Below are 16,559 nucleotides of genomic sequence, written 5' to 3' on the forward strand. Positions count from 1 at the left end.
TGTTCACCCTCTGTCTCTAATTTCTGTGCCCCTTTTTACAGTTTACCCCCTTTTATACCTTTTTAAAGGTATTAGGGTTTGAACTCAGGGACTTTCATTGCTAGGCTTGTACTCTGCTACTTGAGCAATGCTTCCAGCTGTTTTTCTGGTTATTTTGGAAATGAGCTCTCACAGACTTTTCTATTCAGGCTATCCTCAAACTACAATCCTTTGTATTTCAGCCTCCTGTATAGCTAGGATGACAGGCTATGATCTACTTTCAAATATACATAGGCATCTCTAGATTTCAGATATTACCAAATGCAATGTAAATGCTATGCAAACAGTTATTATTCTGTATACTGTGGAAGATAATAACTAGGAAAAATGTCTGTACGATGTAGTGACTACATAATTTTTGTGCAGTTTTGATCCACATTTCGTTGAGTCTTCAGGTCTGGAAGCCATGCATACAGTAGGAAGATTGTACTAATGATTCTAATTCTAGTGATTCATACCACTTCTGTGTAGTCCCTAGTATACCTTACAATGTAGGACCAGAATAAACTCAAGCACTGAGTAAACATCTCATATTCCTCTAATTCCATATATCAACAGGGATTTGTTAGTTCCAAAGAATTATAATCTATCCATCACTTCAGGAATGATGTAGCATTCAAATGCAAGTTTGGAATAACCCAAAGCCAAGAACTGGTAGCACAATGTAATAAAAATGTGGCCAATATCTTCAGGTAAAGCTATTCATGGGGATGGCAAAAACTTCTCAAGAAGAAAAATAGACATCTAGGCAGTTTATATAAACTGTGAGATAACAAGTACTAGGAGAACTAAGGTATAAAAACAGTATTGCTGAGCTTGTACATTTTCACTTGTTCTAAACTTGACTATCCTCTAGAAGAGTAGTGACTCCAGCCATATCATCTGCCATGGTTAAATAGCTAGTGGTTCTTTTTTTTTCTTTTGGTGGGTTGTGGGTCTTGAACTCTGGGCCTGGGCACTGTGCCTTAGCTCTTTAGCTCAAGGCTAGCACTCTACCACTTGAGCAACAGCACCACTTCCAGTTCTTTCTGCTTATGTGGTGCTAAGGAATCGAACCCAAAGCCTCATGCATACAAGGCAAGCACTCTACCACTGAGCCACCTTCCCACACATATAGACCCTCCTAGCAACTTTTACATGACAGGCGAATCCACATGGGGAAAATTCCATCTTGGGGAAGCATAGCTCATACTCACCATCATAAACACAAAAGACAGAGTCATGAGAAGTGTGGCTACAGACACCACACTCTGACCTGCTGCGATGGCCAGTGACATGGAACTGGCTGTGTAAGCCACCATCATTAAGGTGAACATCATGATGAAGAAAGCCTCCACTGCGGGTCTCAGTCCTTAGAAAGAAAAGAAAAGCTCAATCCAGCTGTCTATGTCACCAAAGTTAGATGTTGTATAAATCACAGTACAATAACTGGAGAAAGTAATATTGGCATTTTATAGTCCAACTACTTCGGGTCATATTTTTTCCCTCCATGTAACTGCATTGAGTTATCATCAATTTTCTTTCTTACACTTCCTGCAAAAGCTCTTAAAACTTGTGCTCCTTTATGTGTAATTATGAACAAATTCTGTGATGCTGAGCTATAGGCAATACATGACTGGCCCAAATCCTACTGTCTCCTCTCACGGGAAATGCATAAGTGGGAAACTTTTTTATACATTTGTGTGCACATCATTCAGTAATTGTTGCAACTACATTCACCAAGAGGCTAGAGGAAGAAGGCATGCAAACCATGGTAGTCCTAGACAACCACTTAATTCTAGGACAGTAAGTAGGGATTAAATAAGCCTCTTAAGAAAAGTTTACAAATTATAATGGGTTCTTAGGTCATTCAAGTCAGAAGATTTTGCCCAGAACTCTGGACATCTAGATTCCATGCAGAATTCTATATGGCACAACTTTTATTTATAAAGTAGAAATATAACTTCAGCAATTCTTATTCTATAGTGTTTTGTCAAAATAGATATTTGTGGAGGGGTTAGGGGTAAGTTGGTGGGTATAAAGGGAATTTAATATGGTGAACCTGGGGAAATAAAATATTTTTATGAAATTAATAAGCCCCAAAGTCAATTTCACCCATTAGATATTAATTTTTCAAATCTCTGTTGATATATCTCACTATTATCTCAGTAGAGAGATACAAAGAGAGGTAAATAAGAATACACATAGAGGAACTAAGTACACTTTCTTTCCAAGAATAAAGACACAATCTGGGGCTACTTACCTAACATGAAGTACAGTAGGCAAGTATATATAACACTTGGTAATAATCTCATGGGAAATAAATCAGAAAACAATTTTCCAAAGAAATAAGATGACACTCTGTAGTATCCACTGACAAATTCATGTCTACAGAAAAAAAAATGTATATCACAGATTAGTTCCAGAATGCACAGAGCAGATGAGATGCTTGTTGTATAGACTTTTGCAGTCCTCAGGGCCTAACAGCGCACTTCCCACACCCAAGGGGTTGACCGCTATGTTCATCACCTGCTCAGGTGCCAGTCTCCCAGGCACCAAAGCTCTCACTCTGACTCTCTTCTCACAGAGCTCTCTTGTGCTACTGTATACCTTGGGCCCAGAACTGCCCTTCTAGTGAAGCAGGGTCTGTATCAAATCCATTGTCCTAAGAGACTGCTTCTCCTGTGATGCTGGCTCTGGAGAATAGTCTTTCAGTGATCAAGTTCAGAGGTAATGGGGGCTTTTCCCCCCTACTTGTGGCTACAAAGGAGAAGTTACTGCTCTCCAAATTCCCAATGCAGCTGCATGTCCCTATACCCTGTTTATTGCTGTTACTCTAATATGATAACCTCCTTTCTTCTATAAGCACCACCTCCAAAGAACAGCTTTGTCAGCTACTAAATCCTAATCCTTGTTCTTTCTATGTATTCCTCCAGTAATTAGTACTCTTCTACCAGTACCATCATGTCTTCTTTCTGTGTATTTTCCTTAGAAAGTAAACATGGACACAGCTCTTCCATCTTTGAAAAAAACCCACAAGTGACAACTTCACTTTAAAGCCTTCCTATGGCTCTTTCCACTCCTCTATCCACCAAGGGCTAAACTTGCTCCATTCTTTCTCAACTTTACCTCCTCACCTCCAATTTGCTGTTGAATCCATTGCTTAATGGCCACCAAAGTCTTCAAACTTTTAGTGCTGTTATTTGACAAAAGGATGCTTTGCATCCCCTTTACTGTTATTTCCCCAGTAGCACAGGGATTTACAAACTATACCCCAACATTGATACTCCTTTCCCATGGTAGCTAGTGTCACGACCTTTCAACTTGCTCAAGATTAGTTTACTTCCATTACTCATGGTATAGTTTACTTCCATTACTCATGGTATCATTTTGAAAAGTTTGTGTGCACTATAAATATCCATAATTTGCATATACACTACACATACAGTATGTGCACACAAATGTATACATTAAAAAACAGAGAAAAGAAAAATACTGGCATTCTTGTCTAACACTGGATGTGCTCAGTTTGGCACAGTCATGCTGCCCCTTCCCAGAACTGGAAGCTACTCACATAAAGAGCTTCTTCTCTATAACAAAGAGCTCCACAGCGGATATGCTGCTGAAACACTGGTTGGTAGTCAGGAAGAACAGGACCCCGGCTCTGCCAGGAGAGGACAGGAGCAGTTAGCTCAATATTTTCAGGTTAGATTTTTTTATCCATAGAACTCATTCCACAAATAATATACCATTAAGTGGATTAAAAAAACCCAACAGATCTGGTTAATACAGCCTAAAGGAAGCAGGGCTCTTTGAGGTCTTGGTGTTTCCAAAGTGGTCCTGATGTGGCCCCATATTATAACACATTTTTAAATTGGTTGTAGCTTATTACGAACTGAATTATATTTACTTTAAAATCCTTACACTGAGCTGGGCGTTGGTGGTTCATGCCTGTATTCCCAGCCACTCAAGAAGTTGAGATCCGAGGATGGCAATCTGAAGCCAGTCCAGGCAGAAAAGTCCCTGAGAGACTCATCTCCAATTAACCACTTAAAAACTGCAAGTGGCGCTGTAGGTCATAGTGGTAGAGTGCTAGCCTTGAGCAGAAAGAGGCTCAGAGACAGCACCAAGGCCTTGAGTGCAAGTCCCACAACTGACCAAAAAAAAAATTCTTACACTAAAGCCTCCAAATGAACTTGTGTACTTGGAGATAAAGACTTTGGGAGGTAATGAAGTTTAGATACATTTTTGAGAAGTATAGTCCCGAAGATAGTATGAATACCCCAAAAGAGGAAGAAACAGCAGAGTGGCCTCAGCCATGAAAAGGAGAAGCTTCAAAGGCTGCTATTGTTATTTTCAGTACCATACTGTGGAATATATCTCCAAGGAAGTAGAAAAATCTTTATTCTTCCTGTCTGACATTTGGTGCCTTTTGACCATCATCTCACCTCCGCCACCTCTGCAGGCTCTGGGATCACCTGTTACCCTCTGCTTTTAAGAATTCAATTGTTAGCTATGGCTCATGTGGTAGAGTGTGAGCCTTGAGCATAAAAACTCAACGACAGAATCCAGGGCCTGAGTTCAAGCCCCAGGACTGGCAAAAAATAAAAAGAGAGATAAGGAACAGAATGTATATATACATTCGTAGGTACAGATAGCTGTACCTACAAGTGTATCTTTGAGTAATATTTCTACTGCAGTAAACCAAAGTCCATTTCTAACATTTTGTGTATCGTAAACACCAAATTAGAATACAAACACTTTAAAAAATTCAATTGTTTTAGATTCATGATGTTTGTGCCTCATTTTACTTCCATATGTGTTCTCTAATTCCATCTATGTTGACACAAATAACAAAATTTTATTTTTGAGACAGAACTATAATCCATTGTGTTTACATATCACATTTCCCTTAGGTATTTACCTGATCATGGACATTTATGGTAACTATATATATAAAACCTGGCTGTTGTGAATTACTGTTCACACCGAACATGGCAGTGCAGATCTCTCTGCCACAAGCTGATTTCAAATATTTTCAAATATTTTGCACAAGCATCCGAAGTGAAATTATTGCCTCTGATTATCTTGTGAACACTTTTCCCCCTAATGTTTGGCTCTTACCGCAACTCTGTAATGCTTTTATATTGTTTGTAAAATCCCCCCACCTCTTATTTCTTTGATGATCTTATCTCTTTGATGATCTTACTGCTCATTCATTAATGCATTATTCAGCCTCTTGTGCTTGAGTATGTTTTGTAGTTTCAATTGTTGTTGGCTATTAGAATATAGGAAGTTCTTTCCATTTTATTGGTTAAGACTTGTTTTATACCCTAAAATAAGATTATTTTGGAAAAAATTCCATCAACTTCTGAGAATAAGTCTAATATATCATTTAGCATTGTGTAGCTGCTGAATGGAACTTCTAAAACATTATTGTTATTATAAAGGTGATGCACAGAGGGGTTACAGTTACATAAGTCAGGTAAAGAGAGTACATTTCTTTTTGGACAATGTCCCCACTTCCCTCACTTGCTCCCAGGTTTTTCCTCCATCCCTACCCACAAGTTGTATAATTCATTTCTAACATAGTATCGAGTGAGCACTAACTGCTGCATTTGTTTCTCCCTTGTCCACATTTCTGTGTCCCCCCTCAACTCCCTCAAAGACAGAAAAACAAGGCAAAAAAGAAAAAAAAAAACAACAATAAAGAAAAATCTTCTTTAACAAAAAGAAAAATCCTCATTTCCATTTTCCTGGAGTTCATTTTGATAAATATTATTTATATTTATATTCTGTATATGAGAGAAAACATGCCATTTGTCTCTCTGACTTTGGCTCACCTCACTTAACATGATTTGTCCTAGGTCATGGTTGTAATTATTCTTAACAGATGTTCTTAATCTTGAACAAGGTGCCAGCATCAAGTCCAACTCAAGATCCAAATTTGGCTCCTCTGCCTATAGTGTAGCCTGCTCTACTTCTTCTCTGTAATAAACTTTCTACTTTTCTTTTATTACAGTACTTCTTTGCTACATGGGAAAAAAAATAAAATGTACTTACCTATTCTGTATTCCAGCAGGATCATTTGTTAGCCTAAAGTAAATTGCACCAATTATAAGTCCCAATATGACTGTGACAATTACCTTTTCAAAAAGAAAAACGAAAATAAAAAAGCTTTAGTTAGAGTTTTGTGTGTGTGTGTGTGTGTGTGTGTGTGTGTACGCGCACGCGTGCCCCAGACCTGGGGCCTTGAATTTAGTGCCCTATCACTGTCCCTGAGCGTTTGTGCTCAACGCTAGCACTCTACACTTGAGCCACAGCTCTACTTTCAGCTTTCTGGTAGTTAATTGGAGATAAGAGTCTCCTAGACTTTCCTGCCCAGGTTAGCTTTGAATCTCAATACTCAGATATCAGTCTCCTGAGTAGATAAGATTACAAGTTTGAGCCCACCAAATGCCTGAGACAAGAGGTAAATTTTTTATATGTCATTTCTTATTTTAAGATATATGATTGACTACATAATCAGGTATCCCCATTAAGATGGTATCTCTTTTTTGGTCATTGTACTGGGATTTGAATTCAAGGCTTCGCCCTTGCTGAGCAGGCATTCCACCACATAAGCCATTCATCCAGCAGATCTCTTTGTTGAGATACACACTTTAAATGGCTTAGTCAAAGTCTTTGGGACAATATATAAAATCATGCTTGCTATTAGAATATTTTCTAATTAAAATGAACATTAATGTTACTTGCTGTTTGGTGAATTGACAACAACAAAGAAGCTACTGGAAATGCCAAGACTCCTCCCAGATTAGTCACTGAACCCCTGAGAAACACACAGGGTAGCAGAACACTGGAGAAAGATTTGGGGAGTGAAGCAAAGTCTAATTGGGTGAGTTTTCACTTGAACTTTCAGCCTTCTGTACTTACCCTAACATGTTTTACTGATTTCAATAATGTATTGTACTGCAATCAAGCAGATCAGACTTCCAAAATTATTGCTGATGGCTCTACTTATATCAGCATACATGCATATATAAAAGCCTGATCTCACTGCATAACTTTTAATAACATTCAGTTTTATGGACCACACACTCCACAACCTGGTTTTTTTTTTTTTTTTTTTTTGCATCCCAACTTGTTATACTGTAACAACACTGTGGGCATAATCATTAAGAGTGTTCTGTAAATGTATATGTAATACAACTATTCTCAGTCAGCTTTTAAACACTGACAAACTGAGGAATCTCATGTTTTTATAAGTTATTCATTCCTGTATGTTTCTGTCTTTCACAAGAAAATAGAAAACCTGCAAAGTCAACAGTGTAAGCAGAACTTATCCCCTGAGGCTTGTGAATCTAACCTCTGCTTTAAGTACAATGGTTAATTTAAAAAAAGAAGAAAAAAAAAACAACCGTGCCAAGTCTAGCCAAAGTGCTCTATGGAACTGTTTGTGCTATCATTATAAAACATGAGTTCATAACGAGAAGCTTAACATACTAATGACTCTCTGAAAGAGTAGGAATAAAGACTTCCAAAGACATTTGGTCAGAAAATGCTTGGGACATTAAATGATCATTACATTTTCATATGTAGATAATCTATTCATTCCAACATCTTCTGAATACAACCTCTGGCTAAAGCCATGGTCCTTGATCAAGTAAATACATAACTTGTTCAAACCAAAGTACAAATTTAAGGCAATAAATAACAAGATTTATGAGCAGGAAGTCATAAAACATTTCAATAACCCATGTTGAGAAACAAAAAGAACTCTTGGGCAGTAATGATGGCCCGAAGGACAAATAGGACCAGCTACTTACACTGAAAGTATGAGCTAAGCACAATTTCTAGTCATTTTTATGATTTAGGGAGAAAGCCAAAGATATCATTGCTTGAACGATGAAATTCATCATAAAGAAAGAATTTTATTGGAACACTATTGTGTTCATTTGATTGTATGTTTCCTATGGTTGCTTTCAAATTAAAAACACAGTGCTGACTACCTGACACAAAGATCATACATGTTTGCACAATCTAAGATATTTACTATCACTCCCTTCACCAAAAATGGTTTGCCTAGTCCTAAGCTAACATTCCAGCACTTAGAATCTGAACAAGAGCTTGTCCTGATTAGCACAGGGAGATGAAAAGCTCAAGGGAGAGGCTTTTTCTATCATCACTCCACTACATCTGCAAACCAATTATCTCCCTATCTCTATGCCCTCTCTGCTTAAATTTTCTTCTTAGTTCTTTTTACTATCTGACCTACTATAAATTTTAATTCTTTATTCGGTTATAACCTATCTGTTGTCACACAGAAATAATTTCCATGAAGATAAAAAGTTTTATTTTTATTCATTTTTTCTTACTATATAACAAACTGAAAGGCCAAAGACAATCATGTTTTAAGGTCATAGTTTAGATATGGAATGTCTCTTAAAATCTCCTGTGTTGAAAACTTGGTCCCAGGTAGTGGAACTATAGAGGAGTTATTGTATCATGAAGGCACTGGGTTAGTTACTTTTCTCATCATTGTGACTAAATCCTGAGAGAGAACGTGGAAGGAAAGATCTATTTTGCTCATTGTTTGAGAGGCTTTAGTACATGGTTACTTGCTACCATTAATTCTGGCCCTGTAGTAAGGCAGTTTATCTTGGCAGTGGGAACATGAGTCATGCTATTCATTTAGTGCTGGACAGAAAACAGAGCAAGACAAGAAAATGCCTAGGACACCATACCCACAAGAGCTTCCCCCTAGTGATTTACTACCTCCAGCTCGGTCCTATATCCTATTTCCAGAAACTACCAGAATTATGATTCCAGATAGGGACTTAGTATTCAGCACATGACCCGGTGGCAGGGAATTTCTTGTTCAAACCATAATAGATGCTAATGAGAGCAGTGTGCTAATCTATCAATGAGTTCATAGCTGCATGATGCATTAGGACATATGCTGAGCCATGGGATGCAAATCACTGGGACATGCCTTAGAAGGGCACACCTTATTTCTATATCCTTCTTTCTTTCTGTCCACCATGAAGAAAGCACTTCAAGAAACCACTAAAACAAGCTTCCTATAGTCAGGCATGGGTGGTGGCTCATGCCTTATAGTCCTAGCTAATCAGGAGGCAGAGATTTGAGTATCAAGACTTGGAGCCATCTTGGGCAGGAAAGTTCATGAGACTCTAATTAGCTGCCAAAATGTTGGAAGCTGTAAAATGATCAAGTGATAAAAATGCTAGCTTTGAATGAAAAGCTTAAGTGAGAACATGAGGTCCTGAGTTCAGACCCAAATAGTGGTACACACACACACACACACACACACACACACACACACACACACACGCATACATGCACACAAAACAGCAATGGGGCAGTTACCTGGGCTATAGAAGCCTGGGGATTCCCCAGTAAATTTTTGAATGAACGTTTAGTAATCCACCTGAATTGATGACAGAAGGGAGTGACATAGACAATCTCCTTGAAGGCTAAGTTCTTCTTCTTTCTCTCACCCCTTGAAAGTTGGTCTAATTCAGCTTTTGTTTCTCCACAGAAGGAAGAGTTGACATAAAACTCAGTTAATTTTTCTATGATTGGCTTTTCTCTTTTGGAAGATTCTTCAGGACTTTTAGCTTTGGGTGAAAATAAAAAATTAAAAGGAAAACATTAACAGATGAAAACTGATTTAATTCATTTGTGTGGCATATTTCTTGTATAACCCTTTGATTCTTGATAAAAGAAATTGCTAACACTGTCACTGTTTTTTTTTTACATTTTAGAAAGACACAGCAAATTGACCAGTTGCTGCCATAATCTGCATTTTCACGATTTAAACCATAACTCATTTATTTATTATTGATTGATTGTCCTTACCTAGTTGTACAAAAGGGTTTCTATTCAATATGTCAGTTTTTGAGTACAATAAATCTTGATCAATGTCTCCCTTTTCATCATTCTCTCTCAACCCCATCATCCCCTCAATTTACCTCGCTTCATTTTTATATATGTACACTGAATATCATAACTGAGTTTACTCATTCATCTTTTCTCCACTCTTCCTCTCTTCATTCTTCTACTTCCTTCATGTAACCTTACCACTACTACCCCAGCACCTGTTCCAGCTTCCTGGTATTTATTTTTTTAAGCTGTAAGCTAGTTGTTCAAAGGAATTACATCACTGGAATTCTTCCCTAACTCCACCATACTTTAGTTAATATGTTTGTGTATATATACATAGGATCCTTATGGCACATATATACTTATAATTTAGATCTAATTTCTATATATGAGAGAAAAGATGTATCCTTTGTCTCTTTGAACCTGACTTATTTTACTTTACTAAACACAGAACAATCCTATGACCCAGCAATCCTATTCTTGGGCATTTCTCCAAAAGATTACAAGTCAGAATACATTAAAGGCAGCTACAAAGCCAGGTGCCAGTGGCTCACGCCTGTAATCCTAGCTACTCAGGAGGCTGAGATCTGAGGATTGTGGTTTGAAGCCACCTTGAGCAGGAAAGTCTGTGAGACTCTTATCCCCAATTATTCATAGAAAAAGCTGGAAGTGGTGCTATGTGGTAGAGTGCTAGCCTTGAGCAATAGGAGCTCAGGGACAGCACCCTGGCCTGGAGTTCAAGCCCCAGTCGTGGCAAAAAGGGAGGCAGGTGTACACCCATGTTCTGTTGCACTAGTCACCATAGCCATTAGGGAAACAGCCCCAGATGCCCTCAGTGGACAAATGGATCAAGAAAATGTGATATATATGCTGAAGTACAGCACTCAGGCTCTGAATTCAAGCTTTGTACTGGTACACATGCACACACACACACACACACACACACACACAATTAGAGTATCAGAAAAATCTCCATTTAAAAATTAAGTCACAACACCTCCAGCTCTCATGGACAACTGTCTATTGACTAGCATCAGAATTACATGGCAAGTTCTAATGAGCCACACCATTGCTAAATTTCAGTCACTTCAATTAGGGGGAAAAATCAATTTGTGATTATTGAAGATTAACATACCTTCATGGTCTTGTTCATCTTTGTTTAATACCACAGCAGAAGAATCACCATTGATGACATCCAGGAAGAAGTCTGCAGGGTTGTTGTAAGGCTCACAGTGGTAACCTATGAAAGAAGGAAACCCAATTATGTATTTCCTGATGGTCTTGGAAACTGAAGAGGACTCATTTTCAAGAGAGAGGGCCTAGGGAAGACAGAATCCAACAATCTCGTCTTCTCACTCTTGCTCTCTCCTCTTCTCAGGTATATATTCTTCCCTCTCACATATTAAATCAATACATTAACAATTCCAAAGGAATCATGGGTGTTCTGCTGCCCATCAAGAATTCCTCAAAAATCTAAATCAATAAATATACACAAAAATAGCTAAGTGCCCATGCGCCTTCTGCTATCTGAATTCCCCTGGTAGATGAGAGGCTAGCAGGCTACCAATCAACAATAATAGTTTTGCCATACCAATTGAGAGGTACATCCTGTCCTAACTCCAAATAGAAAACAAATCCCAAGAGCAGGATTTATAGGAGAACACAGCCAGTCTAACATGCCTGAACTCTGACTTAATTTCTCAGGGCACAATCACCACAACTTGTCCTGATGTCTGATTTGTAAATATATCTCACCTTCCCTTCAAGACTCATAGGTAATTGGTTATTTTAGCATCCCTTTCCACTTAAACCACAGTTCCAGACCTTATTGTCTCAGTTATGTTTGAGGTAGGGTCTTATTTCATGCCCACACTAGTGGGGACTGTGACTCTCCTCTTTTGGTTTCCCTATGTCATTGAGAATGACAGAGTCACACTGTTGTATCCAGCCATTATTCTCCCCATGTAGCCAGCAATAAAGGCTCACACTTCTGCACCAGCCATTGGTAAAGATGGACTTTCATGAATTATTTGTGCCTAAATTCCTAAATTTGCCTTGAAGTGAGATCCTCTAATCTCTGCCTTCCAAGTAACTAAGATTAAGCTTGTAGGCTTAATGCACTGTGGCCACTAAAGGATACAAACTAAACAATATAAGAAACTAAGCAATATAAGAATGTTAGGAAGTGAATATTAAACTTTTACTCGAGTTTTTGGAGAATCATGTATAACCATATCCACATATCTCTGAAATAGAAAAAATTTCACGCTTATCTTAAAAAGGAAGAAAAGGAAGCTCAGAAATCAGAACATCAAAGTCAGACTTAAGATTAGACATTTTATTGATTAACAACAGTTCACTTGTGAGTCACGAAGGTCATTCACTCAAAGCCTGAATCTGCAATCTAGAACATTAAGTGGCCTTTCTATGACCTTTCATTAAGTTAGAGCAAGATCTCAATGTATTACCTATCATCTATGGTCAAGAAGGCAAAGATCCTGGGCCTTTCCCAAATGGTTCAGCTGACAGAATACCTGGTTATGAGCTCACTACATCACTGAACTTTCAGGGAAAAATACCATAACAGAAAGCAGGAAAAAGGCCAAGTAGAAACACATATGCATACATGAGTGGACAGAAAAAGGAAAGCCATCTAAACAATAGGATATGCCTCAAGATAAAGGTTCTAGCCAAAGGTGTTTTAGAATCTGAGGTACAGCTACACAAAAATCAAGCAGCACTCCTTTCCAACCCTCTGTTCTCTTCTAGGAATCTATAAATAAGAGACTTATTACACACATAATCATCCCTACCTGCTGATGCAAAGAAATCCAAAGCTTTCTGTGCAGGTCCATGGAACATTAATTTCCCTGAGGCCAATAAGGTGAGGCTATCGAACAACTTGAAGATGGAATACCGAGGCTGATGAATGGAAAAGATGATTGTTCGGCCCTGTTTAGACATCCTGTATTAAAACAGGAGAAATAAGAAATCATTGAACATCCCAACATGATACTTCTTGGGAAAATATTTACTCCTACTGTTAGTTCCTATTTTTCCCAGTTCACCCATCTCATCTCCTATTATCTAGCTGATAGTTTGGGAACCTAAATCAAGGATTCTAGTAAAGATACTATGGGAGCTGGGGGTATCTACTTCAGTGGTTTAGTATAGCCCAATTGAATAGCAAGTTTTTAGCACATTAAGACCTTCGGTTCAATCCCTAAAAGCAAAAAGAATAAAAAGCACCTAGAACTTCTCAAGGGATGGTGCATCAGAATAGTAAAATTCACTAGATGGTATTTATTGACAACACAGATTCATGAACAGCCTTCACAGATATTGACTAGAATCTCTTAGATGGGTGTAAGGAGTCCATATTTTCAAAAAAGTACCTCAGGAAAATATGTAAGTACACTATAGTTTGAGAAACAATTGTGTTAAATATTAAAATAATAACAATACGTCTTGTTCTTGCTAATTATTTAAGAATTTATTTTCAGCCGGGCACTGGTGGCTCACACCTGTAATCCTAGCTATTCAGGAGGCTGAGATCTGAGGATCATGGTTCAAAGCCAGCCTGGGCAGGAAAGTCCGAGAAACTCTTATCTCCAATAAACCACCAGAAAACTGGAAGTGGCGCTGTAGCTCAAGTGGTAGAGCGCTCACCTTGAGCTGAAGAGCTGAGGGACAACACTCAAGCCCAGAGTTCAAACCCCACAACTAACCAAAAAAAAAAAAAAAGAATTTATTTTCATTCTTTTTCTCTGAAAGTAAAATATACAGCTAAAAGCACTTAACTATATCTTTGCTAAATACTATAGACATCATCTCATTTCAATATTCACAATGTTGTTATAAGCCACTTGTGATATTTTATTAAATATGGTAGCCTTCCTCAGTGGGAAGAAATGGAGTGTCCACCATGCTTCCTGGAGTCACACTGAGGAGGATTCGATGAAGTTACTGATTGGTCTGAACCTGATTGGAGTCATTTAAGAGGTGACTAGACACACATGCACACAGTGGGAGAAGACAGCCATCTACAAGTCGATGAAAGATGTTTTGGTGGACCCACCCTGATCTCATACTTCCTGCTTTCAGAGCTGCTAGAAAACTGATTAGTACAAACTAAAATGTAATGAAAATTAAAAGAAAAATAATATTTGGTTTTAAACCATTCAATCTGTGATGTTACAAGAGAAGACTAGACAATGTCCATTCCCCTCATGTGATTGGATTCTAGTCTCTTTGATGTTCCAGACATATCTGTAATGTTCTGTTTCAGGGCTGCTGCCCCTTTGGTCCAATTAGATTACTCTTCCAATGTAAAATAGCATTAACTTGCTACAATGGTCATCGGTGTCCATGCTTTTGTTCTGTGTCTTGTTCTCTTACTCTTTCTTTGTCTCCCCTCTCTGTCTCTGTCTCTGTGCCTGTCTGTTTGTCTGTCTGTCTGTCTCTGTCTCTCTCTCTCTTTGCTTTCTCTTTTGAGACAAGGTTTCACTATGTTCGGCTGGCCTGTAACTCACTATATATCCCATGCTGATCTCAAACTCACAGTCCTTGTGTCTTAGCTTCCTGAGAGCCAGGATTATAGTTATGTACTCTTCTTCTTTCTTGATACTGTTTTGTTAACTGTTTCTGATAAAGAAGACATTTTGCCCTTCCCTTCTCAATTTCCTTCCCCACAATACCTGATATGAAGAAGTTGGCAAACATCAAATAAACAAGAGAACAAAATTCTGTGGTATTTACCTTTTCAGGAGCAAAAGGACAGCATTTGCTGTGCTTGAGTCTAAACCAGTCGTGGGCTCATCCAGAAACAAGACAGAAGGATCTGTGATCAGCTCCATTCCTATACTAGTCCTTTTTCTCTCTCCTCCAGACACACCACGGATAAACTGAGTTCCAACCTAAAATAAAATATTATCTCAGTCACTATTATTTGGTGGCATAACTTCTGCTAGCTGTACAAGACAATCTCATTCTGAACAGCAAATAAATGCACACCTGGGAGAAAAGGAAGGCCTTTCTTTCACCAGCTTAGGTTAGAGCCAAGTGGCTAGACCTGACATGAAGCCCATGCTTCCGACAATTCTGCATGTTGCTAATCAAGCCAAATGTGCAGATTCATGGTAGAGAAATCAGTCTGAAACAGGAGATAAAGACAAAGACAAAAGGGAAAGCATCTAGAGTAATTTATTGGTTTTCTACGAACATCTTCACCCTCTCTCTCAAATGCCTCTGTCAGAAGTCTTAGAAGAAGAGGGTCAACTTGAAAGTAGGAAAGTTTATATAACAAATCGGCACATTTTCAGGCTTCTTACTCCTTTGCTCTCTATCCCCTAACTCACTGCAGAATTCCTGATCATCCTTTCAGATAAATCCAGGGGGTAGTATATTCTACAGTGCCCTTAGCTCAATGTTTTCAACCAGTTAATATCATTGTGGGTGTGCATTGGGGAGTACATTGAGGAAGGCAGAAAGTAGCAAACAATTCTGAAATTAATTGTCTCCAAAGTGACAATGATCAAATGCTACTCATTGCTCCTGATTGAACTCTATAAACAGAGAAGATTTTTCTACACAATTTAGGAAATGTGAATAAATACAGGTTTGACATAATTGATGCCATGAAGGTATTATTCATTTTTTTAGTTGACAATAGTGTTGTGATAAACTATGGAACTGTCCTCTTTATTTTTGCTTTAATAAAATTTTTTTGAATCACAGCTCCACTTCTGTCCTTTTCTGGTGGTTACGTGGAGATAAGAGTCTCACAGACTTTCCTGCCTTGGCTGGATTTGAAATGCAATCCTCTTATCTCAGACTCTTGATTAGCTAGGATAACAGGCATGAGCTACCAGTGCTGGCTGCTTACTGATTAAGAAAAATAATTTGATTCTAGTGATAGAGTGCAGACAAAAATATACTCTACCTCTGATCCACAGCTTCAGCTTCATGTCATTTTTTTTACAGATGTATATAAAATATTGGAAGATGAAATACTATATGACTTTCTTTAAATTATTCCCTTAGGATATAGCTGAAGAAATTATGTGGTAGAATTCAATTCACAAAAACCAGTAGCTTTTCTGTATACTAACAATGAGCAGATAGAGAAGTAGTAAAGGACTTTTACAACAAAACCTATAAAACTTTGAAAAAAAAGACACTGAAGAAGATACCAGGAAGTAGAAAATGTAATTGACAAATTCAATACAATACCCATCGAAATCTCAATGTCATTCTTCACATAGAGAAAACAATTCAAAAATTCTTATGGAACTACCAAAGGTTCTGTAAATAGCCAACGCAATTGTGGACTTCAAATTTTACTATGTAAAGGTCACCAAAGCATCATGTCACAAAAACAGACCTTGAGAACAATGGAACAGACTAGAAGACCCAGAAATAAACCCATATACTTAACAGCCATTTGATATTTGACAAGGGAGATAAAATCATGGGGAAAAAGACAGCCAATTGGTGATGGAAAAAGTGGACATCCATATGTAAAAGGCTGAAATTGAATTCCTATCTCTCACCTTGTACTAATATCAGTTCCAGGATGGATCAGAGAGTTCAATGAAAAAGTACTACAGGGAGGAGAAGGAGGAGAAACATTAGAATTT

General features: G+C 38.0%; 1 protein-coding gene across 1 annotated transcript in view; it reads right to left on the bottom strand.

Moving 5' to 3' along the window:
• Positions 1-16,559, bottom strand: part of Abcg2 (ATP binding cassette subfamily G member 2 (Junior blood group)) — a 56,370-nt gene that overhangs the window by 4,870 nt on the left and 34,941 nt on the right. The window contains exons 6-13 of the mRNA XM_042668468.1: positions 14,680-14,837; positions 12,735-12,886; positions 11,057-11,161; positions 9,406-9,656; positions 6,082-6,164; positions 3,593-3,682; positions 2,282-2,406; positions 1,236-1,390 (exon numbers count right to left, since the gene is read on the bottom strand). Coding sequence (XP_042524402.1) covers positions 1,236-1,390; positions 2,282-2,406; positions 3,593-3,682; positions 6,082-6,164; positions 9,406-9,656; positions 11,057-11,161; positions 12,735-12,886; positions 14,680-14,837 — 1,119 coding nt within the window. The remainder of the gene's footprint in view (positions 1-1,235; positions 1,391-2,281; positions 2,407-3,592; positions 3,683-6,081; positions 6,165-9,405; positions 9,657-11,056; positions 11,162-12,734; positions 12,887-14,679; positions 14,838-16,559) is intronic.

Source organism: Dipodomys spectabilis, unplaced genomic scaffold (assembly GCF_019054845.1).
Source record: "Dipodomys spectabilis isolate Male_0828 unplaced genomic scaffold, ASM1905484v1 ptg000436l, whole genome shotgun sequence".
In the NCBI taxonomy this organism is placed as follows: Eukaryota; Metazoa; Chordata; class Mammalia; order Rodentia; family Heteromyidae; genus Dipodomys; species Dipodomys spectabilis.